The 15801-nt window shown below is 40.2% G+C and overlaps 1 protein-coding gene across 1 annotated transcript in view; it reads right to left on the bottom strand.

The window, feature by feature from the left end:
- TRIP11 (thyroid hormone receptor interactor 11) overlaps window positions 1–12551 on the bottom strand; it is an 80657-nt gene extending 68106 nt beyond the window's left edge. The window contains exons 1-5 of the mRNA XM_045013484.1: window positions 12403–12551; window positions 6225–6301; window positions 5475–5585; window positions 3733–4011; window positions 553–621 (exon numbers count right to left, since the gene is read on the bottom strand). Of these exons, the coding sequence (XP_044869419.1) occupies window positions 553–621; window positions 3733–4011; window positions 5475–5585; window positions 6225–6301; window positions 12403–12541 (675 nt within the window). The 5' untranslated portion in view covers window positions 12542–12551. The remainder of the gene's footprint in view (window positions 1–552; window positions 622–3732; window positions 4012–5474; window positions 5586–6224; window positions 6302–12402) is intronic.
- Window positions 12552–15801: the final 3250 nt, after the last annotated feature.

The raw sequence follows: 15801 nt of genomic DNA, 5'->3' as shown, positions 1-15801 counted from the left end.
CAAAATAAGACCAAAATTTGTATGGTGTCTAATTTAGCCATCAAGGGTCTGAAATTCAGAAGTGCTTAACACTTATAGTTCACACTGACTTCACTTGGAGTTGTAGAGACTTGGGAAAGGGGTTGGAGAGGGAAAGCAACCTCAAGGTATCCCATGATGGGCATCCAAAAATTGAGGCACTACAAATCACTGGCTACTTTTGAAGTGTTGGCCTTAATCTTACAAACTTTATGCTTTCAAGCCTATAATATTGTAGCAAACCAGTTGCATAACCAACCGGAGAGACACTCATTCATCTAATCAATCAGAATTTTTTTTAAATATAGGAGGTGTGGCAACATTTCAGTTATAAACACAATTATATTATATGCCAATACACTTTGTTTAGTACCCGATCATGCAAACACTTATGCATACACTTAACTTGATTCACTTGAAATGTGACTGAAGTCATTGGGACTACACATGTAAATGTTTGCAGGATTGGGGGCTTAGCTGCAAATTATAAAAAATGTATGGGTGTGGGTTGATTTGTGAAAACTGTCACCTTACTTTGATAATATTTTGCAGCTTGCAGATTTCACTTTGATCAGCATTATTTGTTCCTTGTACTCTGGAAGACTAGATAAAAGAAGAAAAATAATACTTTAGTTTGGGAAATAAATTGAGATAAACAACAGTTTATTTTCCTTTGAGCACTTCAACAGCAAATAATTCTTAATAAAATACAAAATGCAAGGACACTAAAAGTACTTACTAAAAAGTAAGCAAGCCTCTATCACAACATTCAAACATAGGTATTTTTATTATAATGTAAAATTTAAAGCTACAATAGCTTTATTTCAAAGAAAAAAAATATAAAATAGCATATCTCTATTGAAACATAAGAACAGCTATTGGGTTTCTTTGTGCACAAATTTCACAGTATATTGATTGCATTCCCCACATGCTAGCATATTTAACAGTTTCTTGCATTTAAAGAAAACCTAAATATTCACTGTATTTTAATTCCAGTATAGGTAACTGTAGATGCTATGGACACAAGTAATATCACTGAAATCAAATGCACTAGTTGCTTGAGTAAAGATCAGTCACATAAGTAAGAGTTTGCAGGACTGGGCTCTACTTGATCACAGCAATGAGAATTTTTTTAACTGACAGAAAATCAAGTTAAGTGGTAAGGGAAAATTACAGATGGTAAAATTTATAATAAAAATTGGCAACTACCGTATCACTTTGTGTATTGGCAGAGTAGTAACTTACAATCAATAGCACAAACAACAAGAGAAAAAGTACTTTTTAGAAGCCTACATATGAAAATCCCCAAAGTAGTTATAATATTTTGGGTAGAACCCTTGTAAATGTTTAAGAAACTCTTTGCCTGAACAAATATGATAGGCTTATAAATAGGGCTCTCAATTAATTGCAGTTAACTCATGCAATTAACTCAAATAAATTAATCGTGATTAATCACATTGTTGAACAATAGAATACCAATTCAAATTTATTTAAAATATTTGGATGTTTTTCTACATTTTCAAATATATTGATTTCAATTATAACACAGAATACAAAGTGTACACTGCTCACTTTATAGAATTATACTTATTACAAATATTTTCACTGTAAAAATGATAAACAAAAGAAACAGTATTTTCCAATTCACCTCTTACAAGTACTGTAGTGCAATCTCTTTATCATGAAACTGCAATTTACATATGTAGATTTTTTTTTTGGTTACATAACTGCACTCAAAAACAAAAAAATGCAACACTTTAGAGCCTACAAGTTCACTCCGTCTTACTTCTCATTCAGCCAATCGCTAATACAAACAAGTTTGTTTACATTTACAGGAGATAATGCTGCCCACTTCTTATTTACAATGTCACCAGAAAGTGAGAACAAGCGTTCGCATAGGACTTTTGTATCCGGGATTGCAAGGTATTTATGTGCCAGATCTGCTAAACATCTGTAGGCCCTTTCATGATTCGGCTGCCATTCCAGAAGATATGCTTCCATGTTGATAAGGCTCGTTAAAAAATTAATGCGTTAATTAAATTTGTGACCCAACTCCTTGGGAGAGAATTTTATGTCTCCGGCTCTATTTTACCCACATTGTGCCATATATTTCATGTTATAGTAGTCTCAGATGATCACCCAGCACATGTTCATTTTAAGAACACTTTTGCTGCAGATTTGGCTAAAGGCAAAGAAGGTACCAATGTGAGATTTCTAAAGATAGCTACAGCACTCGACCCAAGATTTAAGAATCTCTTCCAAAATCTGAGAGGGATGAGGTGTGGAGCATGCTTTCAGAAGTCTTAAAAGAGCAACGTTACGATGCAGAAACTACAGAACCCAAACCACCAAAAAAGAAAATCAACCTTCTGCTGGTGGTATCTGACTCACATAATGAAAATGAACATGCATCAGCCAGCACTGCTTTGGATGGTTATCAAGCAGAACCCTTCATCAGCACGGATGCATGTCTTCTGGAATGGTGGTTAAAGCATAAAGGGACATATGAATCTTTAGCATGTCAGGCACATAAATATCTTGCAAGGCCAGCTACAACAGTGCCGTGAGAACAAACACCTCTTCTCCGTTTCGGTGATATTGTGAACAAGAAGCGGGCAGCATTATCTCCTGAAAATGTAAACAAACTTGTTTGTCTGAGCGATTGGCTGAAGTAGGACCGAGTGGACTTGTAGGCTCTAAAGTTTTACATTGTTTTACTTCTGAATGCAGTTATTTTTGGTACATAATTCTACATTTGTAAGTTCAACTTTCATGATAAAGAGATTGCACTACAGTAATTGTATAAGATGAACTGAAAAATAATATCTTTTTTTTACAGTGCAAATATTTGCAATAAAATAAATATAAAGTGATCACTGTACATTTTGTATTCTGTTATAATTGAAATCAATATATTTGAAAATGTAGAAAACATCCAATAATATTTAAATAAATGGTATTCTTTTATTGTTTAATCGTGCCATTAATTTTTTTAATGGCATGATTAATTGTGATTAATTTTTTTAAATGGCTTGACAGCCCTACTTATAAAACATTTTTACAGATTTTAAGGGGGTGGGAGGCTGTATTATTAATATAATACTGAAGAGTAAAGAAATTCAGTCTCCATAACTAAGTCTTACTATGGCTCCTTTTCTCAGAAAGTAAAAATAATATTTAGAAATTATAGTGCTATATATTTTTCAAATCATCATCTACAGGTTAGTTAATCTTTATACCACTTCTGTAAGACAAGTCTTTATGTATTACCACTTTTTTACAAATGGACAACAGTGACTGAAAGGTACCAAGGGTCACCAACCAGCAAAAAAAGAATTAGAATGTATTAGTGCCTATGGGGATTAATGCAGCACAACTACGGCGCCACAGCTATGCCAGCATAACCCAGCAGTGTAGACATAGCCTTCACCAACAGAAGGGGTTTTTCCGTTGCTGTAGGAACCTCCCTGAGCAACAGTAGTTAGGTCGCTGGAAGCACTCTTCCATCATCCTAGCTGTGTCTACATTGGGGATTAGGTCAGCATAGCTATGTGGTATTCAGGGATGTGGATTTGTAACACCCTTGAGCACAGCAGCTATGTCAACCTAAATGCTACTTCTCTACATTTAATTGCTGAACATTAACTTGAACACGACTGGTTTCAAGAGTGACCAATTCACTCAATGTACTAAATATAGGGAAAAATCACCCACCTGTGCTATCTGCATCCAGTGGTCAACCTCAGATTCAAGTCTAGAAACTTCATTGGACAGTCTGTTTATTTCTTGCTGGGACCAGATTACATCTCCAAAGTCCATGTCATCCCCTTGAAAACCTGAAGAATGATGTCTAACCACAGGAACAAAGGAAGCTGATGTAGTGGTTGGCGGCAAAACACCAGCTCCTAACTGTGCTGACTGAGCAGCTGTCTGCAACTTCTGCAATTGTTCCTGTAGTGCATTCTGTCTAGCTTTTAGATGGCTGATTTCAACCTAAATATATAGAATACAGTGCATGATTTTAGTAAGAAGAAAATCTCAAAGTATATTCACTTTATCTCTTGTAAATGGATGAAATTTAAACCTATTTGTATTTTAATCTGAGATAAAATTACTGAAGTCTCCTTGTTCTTTCACTAGAAAAAAAAAAGGTTTTCTCTCTAACTCAATGGAGAGGCATGTTCTTGACTGGCTTCTTATAAAGCAAGGACTCTTGTAAAAACTGCTTCTAAAAATTATTCCTTTACCATTTAAGCACTAGTCAGCTAAAGGCACCATATAAGCAAAGTATCCGCACTTCCCTTAAAAAGAATGCTTCCCTTGTAAATAAAGGTTTTGGGGTATTCAGCAGGCAAATGTATCTAAATTCTACAGCAAGGCTTCTGATTGCCAAGTCTCACAACACAGTTAAATATAAAAAGTGGTAGATTTTTTAACTAAATATTAAAATAAAAACAAACAGTACAGGGTTCCTCAGGTTATTTATTTTGATACTAAAATTGAGGTTATTTTATACTCCAACTTTTCAGTGTATTGCTGGTTTTGCATTCACAACACACTATATTAAACAAGTCACTCAGAGCAAAAGAAAATTGTTTACACTAAGATACAGAATGGACAAAATATTACAAATATCCAGATGTTGCTTTTCCAACTTCAATATGTCCATTCTTATGCACATACAAATCAAGAGTCTGATCCTGCTCTCACTGAAGTCAATGGGAGAGCTGATATTGACTTCAATGGGTGCAACACACGTCTCAAAGATATTATTTCTGCTAAAAACCTGTTCAGTAAAAGCAATTTTTATAAATGCGTTGCTAGTTTTCCTTGTTTAGAAGACTCTAAAATCTCACATTATACAGCTGCATGCCTAGAGGATTACTTTATGCCCAAAAATCCACTTTCCAGAGCTGCAAATGCTGATCCTGTCCCATTTTTAAGTCTACACTTAAACCAAATGAACATCTGAAAGAACAATAGAAATAAGCACTTTTAAAGAGAATTTTCTCTTACCTATCCTTCCAAAAAGTATGATTTAGGACTATAAAATAATTTATAATAATATGTAGTGCTTAATCTCCTCTGTTGCTCCTTAGTGGTAATAAAATAGGGAGAAACTGTGACATCAGACAAGGTATTTCTGAGGCTATTTAGATCAATAGCTACATTATATTAAGTTATCTGGCAGGTGTAAGCGTAAACTGATGTGACATGATTTGGAAGCATTTTGTGAGTGATTGAGACAATCTGTACAAAATGAGCAACAGCATAAATGACAGGATGAGCAATAGGGTACTTTATATCATGATGAACAGTCTGCTGGCCTCTCACCTTTAGAGATTGTATAATAGATAACTTTATCTCTTCAATAAGTATACAAACAAACTTAATGTAGTACATTTTTGTTAACGAATAGACATATGTTGCCTGAAATTATTTATGCTGCACTGTACCTCTCTTTGCTGCAGCTGATTTCGGTACTCTATGGACAACTGCTTTATCTGAAGCTCTGCTGCTTCATGCTTTTCTTCTAGATCACTGCAAACCTTCTTCAGTCTCTCATTCTAGAAAAGTGTAAAGTGACTATTAATAAATGTAAAAAACTAAAGCTTATGTTCCTAAGGAATTTGCTAATGGGAGCAAAAATTAAAATAGCTATGTTGCAGACTTCCCATGTTGTCCTACTTTACTCTTTCAAACTTAAACCCCTCTTTGAAATTTAAAATACCGCATATAAAAATCTGGATTGAGGGTTATAGGCTGGAAATTACACCTTCTAGATTAGTTTTGATTTGTGGCCAAGTCTGAAATGCAAACCAGCTATTCATAAAGCATCTACTTATCTCCTTATCAGCCAGAAAAATGCTGAAAACTTACAAGAAACCTGGACTTGAGACCATCTCAGAGCCAGGAGCTATTGTTACATTTCAAAGTCCCACTGTCTGACATGAACAATGTCAGAATGGAGAAGGCAATCAATGTAAGAGGTAACAAATCTACAACACACATATGTCCATGCCCACTAAACAAATCTGGCCCTCTGAACGTAATGATGGATTGGGATTTAAACACCATTGTCACCCTCATTTCTAGAGTAAGCATTTTTTTAAAATCATATTTCTAATACATGTAGAAACAATCAAAATCAGCCTGATCAGCATCCCTTTATTTTGCCTAATTACCTGCATTCCAGAATTGCTTACCTCCAATCTCTGTGTTGCATGAGTACCTTCTATTTCTCTTAGCCTAGAACTGGATACTTGGAGTTCTGTTGGTGCATCTGAAAGATTAAAAAAAAACAACACTCACATTGTGCTCATCTGAATTGGTTGTGACAATTCCACAGGAAGACACACAAAATAGAATTCTCAGGTAAAGAGAATATTTTAAAGTCTTTATTTGGCTTACTTACATATTATTACTCCTTAAATGTATTAGTTATTTTCCTTTCTATCTCTTAAAAACATTTTATGGACTACAGTGCAAAAAAACCTCTTCAATTCAGGATTTTGGAATATTTTCTGTTATCTAGGCTTTTTTTTAAGAAACTTCTTGGAACCAATGGCAAACTGTAACTTAAACTGTCAATTTATTCCTGCTGCATCTAAAACTACTATTCTAATCTGAAATTATTTAAATGTTCTATTTTACTGTACCCTTTATAATTTTAAACACCTCAATGAAATTCCTCCTATCATATTTTTGCAACACAAATCATATAAATCTCAAGTTGCCTCTAAATGTTTGTCCCACTTCTTCAATTTTGCTATACCTTTCCTGAAGGGAGACAACCAAAATTAGAAAAAGCACAGTATTATAGATGAAGGTATATCACTGTTACATATTGTAGGTAATATTTTCTGCATGATTTTAACCCATTTTAAAGCACTCCAGTATTCTATTTGTATTTTTTCCTTACTACAGTTGTGTGATGGGGGATATGCCTCTTCATTGAGCATAAAGGTCTTCTAGGTCTTCTTCCCCAAAGAAGTTTGCAAAATTCAGAGCTGATTATCCATATAACAGAAATATAGACTATTTTTGACAGTGTTCATTATCTTACACTTATCCAAATTAAATGTAATTTGTCATCATTTTACCAATTCTGCGTCCTGCCACCACTGTGTTTAAATTTAACTGGAGCGGCTCACAATCTTCCATAGTTTTTACTAACCAAAATAACTTGGAGCAATTGGGAAATGTGCTCTGTATCATTACATAGGGTCATATGCGATCGAAAATATCCTTCACTTCCTTTAGCCCACTCCCCCCTAGCATTTTTTAAATTTCCTTATGACTATGACCCATTATTACCTTGTCTCTGTTTGGAGGAGCAGGTGTTCACTACGAGCTACATACACAAAGGGACGTAGACAGCGTGATGCTGAACGTCACAGTGCCTAATTTTTAGGCACCTAGAAAAATCACAACACTGATTCATAAAGCCCAAGTTAGGTGCTAGGCTCCCTATACAATGCATAGAGCAAGATAGGTGCCTTAGGTTGTGTCCACACTAGCTCTTTTGTTGGTAAAACTCCTGTCAGTCAAGGGGTATGAAAAAAACACCCCCCTGACCAATAAGTTTCACCAACGAAAGTGCTGGTGTGGACAGCACTATGTCTGCAGGAGACACATTCTCACCGACATAGCTACCACCGCTTGTTGGGGGTGGTTTAATTATGCCGATGGAAGAGCTCTTTCCCGTCGGCATAGAGGGGCTACATGGGAGACCTTACAGCAGTACCTTTGGGAATCTAACTCTATGTGACTGTTTCTTATTGCTGAATAAACTTTTAATCCATACCAGGATTTTGCCTCTTTCCACAAGGCTTACTTGTTTTTCTTAATACTCCCATGTGATGATCGCATTAAAAATACAAATAAATGATGTCCAATGGGTCACCTTTTGTGTACTTTTATTAACTTTTCCCAAAACAAATATGAAAGGCAGATTTTCCTTAACACAAGCCAATCTGATTTGACCATATAAGGTTATTGTGATTGTTGCATTAAGTATAGTCTATCCTTGGACAGTGTAATAATTGGTTTCCCTGAAAAAACAGGTAAAGCTCACCACTCTAGTACAACTTATCTTGGATCCCCTTTTTTAGCAGTCAGACACTACATTAACACTTCCTTTTACTAGGGAACAATCATTGTTTTTAAAAGATGTATAGAATACCGTTGGCAGTCCTCTTATTTCACACTTTGTTAGAGTTTTGAATGAAGTAAACAATGCTTGGCTATTTACTGCATTTGTAATCTCCCACCTGCTCTATGTATTTTGCCGCCTCAAGCATGGCAGTCAGGTGGCTTTCGGAGGCATGCCTGCGGGATGTCCACTGGAAATGCGGATTCGGCTGCATGCCTGTGGGAGGTCCGCCGGTCCCACGCCTTTGGCGTACCCGCTACCGAATTGCCACCGAAACCGCGGGACCGGCGGACCTCCCACAGGCATGCTGCCAAAGGCAGCCTGACTGCCGCCCTCACAGTGACTGGCAGACCACCCCCCGCGGCTTGCTGCCCCAGGCACGCGCTTGGTGCACTGGTGCCTTGGATAAATCCAAAACTGTACTTACATGAACACACCTAGTCTGCCTAGATATCCAGCAGACAGAACAGCGTTGCTCAAAGTGATACACTTTGGCTGGTGTTGGATTACCTTCACCTAGGAGCAGCAGGGACATGTCACCGGTTGCGGGGAGCCACCTGAAGTGAGTGCAACTCGGAGCCAGCACCCCACACCTTCTCCCATACCCAACCCCTAGTCCTGAGCCCTCTCCCACACCCAAACTCTCTCCCTCTTGGTTAACCTGAATTTTTGACTTACTGGCACCCCCCCCCCATTTCCCCAACATGCCAGATAACAAAGCTTGTACTGTAATATAAGCTTGGGAATGTTAAAACAATTATTAAATCTAAAACTGCAAGTAGATCTTTCAGAGTAGAGAGAAATAGACAATCTTTTCTCAGAGTATATTGCAGCCATCACAACAAATTCCTCTCTCTTTTGGAGCATTTTTATATTGGCAGTCCTGTAACCAAAATATCTTCATCCCATTTAATATTGGAGCCACTTAATACTGGAACAGCCCGCCTGCAGAGAATTCCTACTTTGATGATTACCCACTTCATAAGATCAAACTTGTGAAATTATGTTCTTTAATTCCAAATTCTGGTCCTACTATTGGTAATAACAAAACCATTAAAATCACAAAGGCTTCAATTAAAGAGTATTTCTCTAACAAAGCCATAATTTTCAGATGTAATATTATGTTAACTATATTAATGTATGTATATTTTCACCATGTTGGGCAGATAGCTATAAGGCAAAGTCAAACATTTAATTTAAAAAGCTTAAATGCCTTGGAAAAATTGAACACCAATACTAAAACAGACATAGAATTAACACTGTGTCTGACTGTCATTGAACTGATCACTTTGCTTGTACATTACATCCCTTTTGTTCCCCCTTTGCTTCTTTCTTTCATTTTAGATTTTAAGCTCTTTCAGACAATGACTGTGTTTTCCTATTTTGTTGTACTTAATGCAGTGGGCTCCGATCTTGATTGGATTTTTTGGGCACTACTGTAACATAAATAAAAAAAATTTCAATTATATTAAAGCCTTGTCTGGGAGACACGTCAGACTTACAATCACATACATGTGGAAAATACTGAACTAGCAATTTGTTTGCAGTTTTAGAAAACTTCCCCCATTCTAAATGGAACCGATCAAGCCAAGCTGTAGATAAAATGAATAAACATAATAAGCCAAAGACAAGTTTGATATGCTTTCAAACAAAGTACCCTAATGCAATTCCAACACCTCAGGACAAGAAAATAAGAACAGGAACAGGACACATGCCAATAACTTTTGTAATATATATATATCTCTAAATAAGTTTATATTGTACTTAGTTTGCTTTGCTAAGTTTATTCTCCACAGAGCCCAGATAGTGTGGTGTGCACAGAATAAGAACTTGACAGAAGTGCAGGAGTGAAATCAGGAAGGCCAAATCACACTTGGAGTTGCAGCTAGCAAGAGATGTTAAGAGTAACAAGAAGGAATTCTTCGGGTATGTTAGCAACAAGAAGAAAGTCAAGGAAAGTGTGGGCCCCTTACTGAATGAGGGAGGCAACCTAGTGACAGAGAATGTGGAAAAAGCTAAAGTACTCAATGCTTTTTTTGCCTCTGTCTTCACGAACAAGGTCCGCTCCCAGACTGCTGCACTGGGCAGCACAGCATGGGGAGGAGGTGACCAGCACTCTGTGGAAAAAGAAGTGGTTCAGGACTATTTAGAAAACCTGGACGAACAGAAGTCCATGGGGCCGGATGCGCTGCATCCAAGAGTGCTAAAGAAGTTGGCGGATGTGATTGCAGAGCCATTGGTCGTTATCTTTGAAAACTCATGGGGATCGGGGGAGGTCCCGATGACTGGAAAAAGGCTAATGTAGTGCCCATCTTTAAAAAAGGGAAGGAGGAGGTACCGGGGAACTACAGGCCAGTCAGCCTCACCTCAGTCCCTGGAAAAATCATGGAGCAGGTCCTCAAGGAATCAATTCTGAAGCACTTAGAGGAGAGGAAAGTGATCAGGAACAGTCAGCATGGATTCACCAAGGGCAAGTCATACTTGACTAACGTAATTACCTTCTGTGACGAGATAACTGGCTTTGTGGATGAGGGGAAAGCAGTGGATGTGTAATTCCTTGACTTTAGCAAAGCTTTTGATATGGTCTCTCACAGTATTCTTGCGGGCAAGTTAAAGAAGTATGGATTGGATGAATGGACTATAAGGTGGAAAGAAAGCTGGCTAGATCGTTGGGCTCAACAGGTAGTGATCAATAGCTCCATGTCTAGTTGGCAGCCGGTATCAAGCAGAGTGCCCCAAGGGTCGGTCCTGGGGCCGGATTTGTTCAATATCTTAATTAATGATCTGGAGGATGGTGTGGACTGCACTCTCAGCAAGTTTGCAGATGACACTAAACTGGGAGGAGTGGTAGATATGCTGAAGGGTAGGGAAAGGATACAGAGGGACCTAGAAAAATTAGAGGATTGGGCCAAAAGAAACCTGATGAGGTTCAGCAAGAACAAGTACAGAGTCCTGCACTTAGGATGGAAGAATCCCATGCACTGCTACAGACTAGGAACTGAATGGCTAGGCAGCAGTTCTGCAGAAAAGGGCCTAGGGGTTACAGTGGACGAGAAGCTGGATATGAGTTGACAGTGTGCCCTTGTTGCCAAGAAGGTTAACAGCATTTTGGGCTGTATAAGTAGGGGCATTGCCAGCAGATCGAGGGACGTGATCATTCCCCTCTATTTGACATTAGTGAGGCCTCATCTGGAGTACTGTGTCCCAGTGGGCCCCACACTACAAGGAGGATGTGGAAAAATTGGAAAGAGTCCAACAGAGGGCAACAAAAATGATTAGTGGGCTGGAGCACATGACTTATGAGGAGAGTCTGAGGGAACTGGGATTGTTTAGTCTGCAGAAGAGAAGAATGAGGGGGGATTTGATAGCTGCTTTCAACTACCTGAAAGGGGGTTCCAAAGAGGATGGATCTAGACTGTTCTCAGTGGTAGCAGATGACAGAACAAGGAGTAGTGGTCTCAAGTTGCAGTGTGGGAGGTTTAGGTTGGATATTAGGAAAAAAACTTTTTCACTAGGAGGGTGGTGAAGCACTGGAATGGGTTACCTAGGGAGGTGGTGGAATCTCCTTCCTTAGAGGTTTTTAAGGTCAGGCTTGACAAAGCCCTGGCTGGGATGATTTAGTTGGGGATTGGGTCCTGCTCTGAGCATGGGGTTTGACTAGATGACGTCCGGAGGTCCTTTCCAACCCTGATATTCTGTATTCTGTGAGAAAAATGGAAGAAGGAGAGAGAGAGAGAGCACCCTTCCAGAAAAAACACATAGAAGAAAATTTTGGTTGTTTTAATCAGCAGTGTTAATGCTACCCCTCACCAACTCCAATAGGTGTAACAACAAACTCCACTAGCACTAAACATTTTATTTCTCTTTATTATTGTTAAAAATGGAAAATGAAGGTAGCAATTCTCTCGTTAAACTGGTATACTCCCGTAAGACACTTAAAATCTCAGTCATGTTTATCTCTAAATTCAGGTGGTCTAGCTGGTCACAGTCCTAAATAAACTGTTACCCACTTACAACAATTGCTATATCTCTTCGTTATCATTCATATGCTATCAGATGAGTACATGGTACTAAACACACATATAAAACATCACAGCCCATAGAGCTGACAATCTTTCCCCAGCACTCAGTGCCCCCCGGCCCCACACTCATCGCAGAGGGTTGGCACACCCCCCCCCATGGCCGCCGCAGCAACTCCTCTTCCCCCCCCCCTCCCGGCCCTCTCTTACCTCCCACTTCCTCGGTGCCCTCCAGCAGGATGTCTTTGGTGAAGCTGGAGATCTGGCCGGTAAGGGAGGACAAGCTGCCCCCTACCTGCCCCAGGGACTGGCCCAGCCCCGAGCCCAGGCCCCCTAACCAGGAGGCCATCTCTGCTGCTGCTCCTCAACGGACCCCAACTGTCCTCAGCGCTGGCCAGAGGCCTCCCCGAGGCAGCGCCCGCACCAGGGGTGGCGCCGGACCCCAGAACAGCTCGGCCCCGGCTCGCTGTCTGCCCCGGGGGCTGGGCAGCCTGGGCTCGGAGAGCCGGCTCCTGCCACCCCGCACGCTCAGGAAAGGCCGGGCTCCTGCTGGCGCCTAGTGAAAGAGTCCCAGCGCCCCGGCCATTACTCCCTGCCCGCTCAGAGCTCGGCTTCAGCGGCTCCTCCCGGCAGCTTCAGGCGCTGCCACCTCAACGGACGCCATGACACCTCCGAGTCCACACAGACGCCCTGCATAACCATAGAGAATCGCTACGTGAGGCTAGAGCGGCGTCACGACTACTGGGACGTGTCCGCAGCAGCAAAGGCGCTCGGGATAGCGGCGGTCTAACAGCATATTCCGTCCAGGTGTAGGTTAGCGGCGTGTGCTGCCGCCGGAGCTCGCTCCCGGGGCACCTGGCCGGGGCCTTCACCGACAGTCCGCCACCGCCACTCACCGCGTGGCATAGCACCGGCCGCGCGGGGCATCCAGACTTAGCCGCTTCCACTACCAGGCGCCCTTGGTCTCTTCTCATTTGTGCGAAGACTCCGCTGGGGTGACCAGCAGCAAGCGTGAAAAATCGGGACGCGGGGGGGGGGGGTGTAATAGGAGCTTATATAAGAAAAAGACCCCAAAATCAGGACTGTCCCTATAAAATTGGGATATCTGGTCACCCTAGTCACTCCGCCAGCTGCGTACAAACCTGGCCCCTGGGGAGTACCCGAGCCCCTCGCACCGTGCCAGCTACACACACACCTGGCCCCCAGGGAGTCCCCGAGCCCCTCGCCAGCTATGTACACGCCTGGCCACCAGGGAGTCCCCAAGCCCCTCGCACCCTACCTGCTACGCACACACCTGGCCCCTGGGGAGTCACCTCGCACCCCACCAGCTACGCACAAATCTGGCCCCCGGGGAGTACCCAAGCCCCTCACACTCTGACAGCTACACACAGACCTGGCCCCTGGAGAGTACCCGGGCCGAGCCCCTCACATCCCGCCTGCAACATACAAACCTGGCCCCTGGGGAGTCACCTGGCATCCCACCAGTCACACACACACTGGACCCAGGGAAGTTCCTGAGCCCCGCTCTCACACCACGCCAGCTACACACAAACACACAGCATCACCCAAATCAAAGAACCTCACCCCATAATTTTTACATGAAGCCCATATTTTCTGTTTGAACTATAGAATATCCTTTAAAATGATATCCACTCTTAACTAGACTCTGTAGATAGTTGTTCCAATAGTTACCCTCTCCATTAAAAATATGCACCCGAATAGTCTGTATTTTCTGAGCTTCAGCTTCCAACCACTGGATCTCATCATGTCTTCTGCCAGAGTAAAGAGCCATCTTCCTCTCAGAAATCTCTTCCCCATGTAGAGTGTGTGGCATATCACGATAGTCACTTATTAACCTTCTCTTACCCATTGGGCTTCTTAAATCTCTCACTATAACTCATGTTTGCTAGACCAACTTTTTGTAGCTTTTCTGAATCATTTCCAGTTTTCAACATCCTTTTTGACGTTTGGACTGCAGAACTGACACAATATTCCAGTAAGGGTCTCAATAATGTTTTATAAGAGATAATATCACCTTTCTACTCTTAATATTCCCCTGCTTATACACCCAAGAATTGTAATTAACCCTCTTAGCTACAGCTTAACTCTGAGAGGTCATGTTCAGTTGGTTAGCTGCTGTGACCGCTAAAGTAAGTCCTTTTGAGAGTTACTGTTCCAGGACACAGTCCCATCCTATAAATGTGAGCTCCATTCTTTGTTCTTAGCTGGATGACCTTTCATTTCACGGTGTTAAATCATGTGCTATTCATATCAGCTCATGTTATCAAGTGACCTTGGTTAGGCTCATCCACATTATTATTTACAGTTCCACCAACTTTTGTGTCATCTGCAAATTTGACTAGCCCTGATTTGTTTTTTTCCAGATCATTGATAAAGATATTAAACTGCATTGGACCAGAGAACAGATCCTTACAGATCCCCTCTAGAAACACCTCCATTGGCTGATGAATCCCCATTCACAATTACTTTTTGAGATCTCTCTGTTAGCCAATTTTTAATCCATTCAATACGGACTACGTTAATTTTGTATACAGAATGTAGAGATCTGACCACAATAAACTATGGAACTTGTCTTTATTTTCATCACTGATGCATCAGCCTTTGTCAGAATTTAATCTCTGATTTAAAATGGTCATATTACAGGTAATACATATAAAATGTTTCTCTATTTGAATTTACTTTATTGTATCCAGTCTCTGATCATTATTACAACAGGTGTTTCTGTACAGTTAATATAGGAAAATGTTTAATAGCTTTTCAGATGTTACCGGATATTAAGTGATCATTAATACAAGATACCCTGAGTTTATAAGGGCCATCCTTGTCCCATTACAGTCATTCTCTCACCAGAAAAAATACATTAGCCTGATCATTATCATTTCCATTAATTGGTACCCAAACAAAAAAAAGTATATTTTGTGTAATTGCAAAATTACTGAGAGTTCTTCTGGGTACTGTTCTATGAATAGCTCACAGATGAAACTGTGACAGCAACATTCATTGGTCTCCTTGTTCATTCACTGATCTGTCTGCAAATGACACTGCATCAGAGGCATGCAGACAAACAAAAGTATTACCCCACATTCAGACCCATGTGTCACCCAAAAGCATAAACTGGGCCAATAAAACCCTATGATTAATGTGAAACTTATCCCACATACTCATACTTGCCTATTAATAGTATATTGTCATGAAATTTAGGCCTTAAATATAGGTAGTATAAGAAAAAATAATTTACAAATTCTAACACTAAGGTATTTTCAGGAAATATTTAGGTTTTTTTAAGTTTAAGATTAAGCTTAAAAAAACTCATTCCTAGACAGCATGGACTTGTTTTTTAAATTAATCACAGCCCTTCTCCCCAAAGAAACTGTATATCCATTCAGCTTTTCCATAATAAAAAAAAGACATTCCTGAAACAACATAATTGGGGAGCAGTCACAGTCTTACAGACAATGCATCAATATAAGGTACAGGTATAAGATTTATATTCATATTGTTACTAAACTAGCCAGGGATTTGGATGGCTTATTGGGACTGGTTTGAATTCAGCCACTTTAGTAGTTATCAGGTTATTACTCAGGGACA

Source organism: Mauremys mutica, chromosome 4, assembly GCF_020497125.1.
Source record: "Mauremys mutica isolate MM-2020 ecotype Southern chromosome 4, ASM2049712v1, whole genome shotgun sequence".
In the NCBI taxonomy this organism is placed as follows: Eukaryota; Metazoa; Chordata; order Testudines; family Geoemydidae; genus Mauremys; species Mauremys mutica.
Note: the sequence above shows the minus strand (reverse complement) of the source record. Positions and strands in the feature narration are given on the sequence as shown.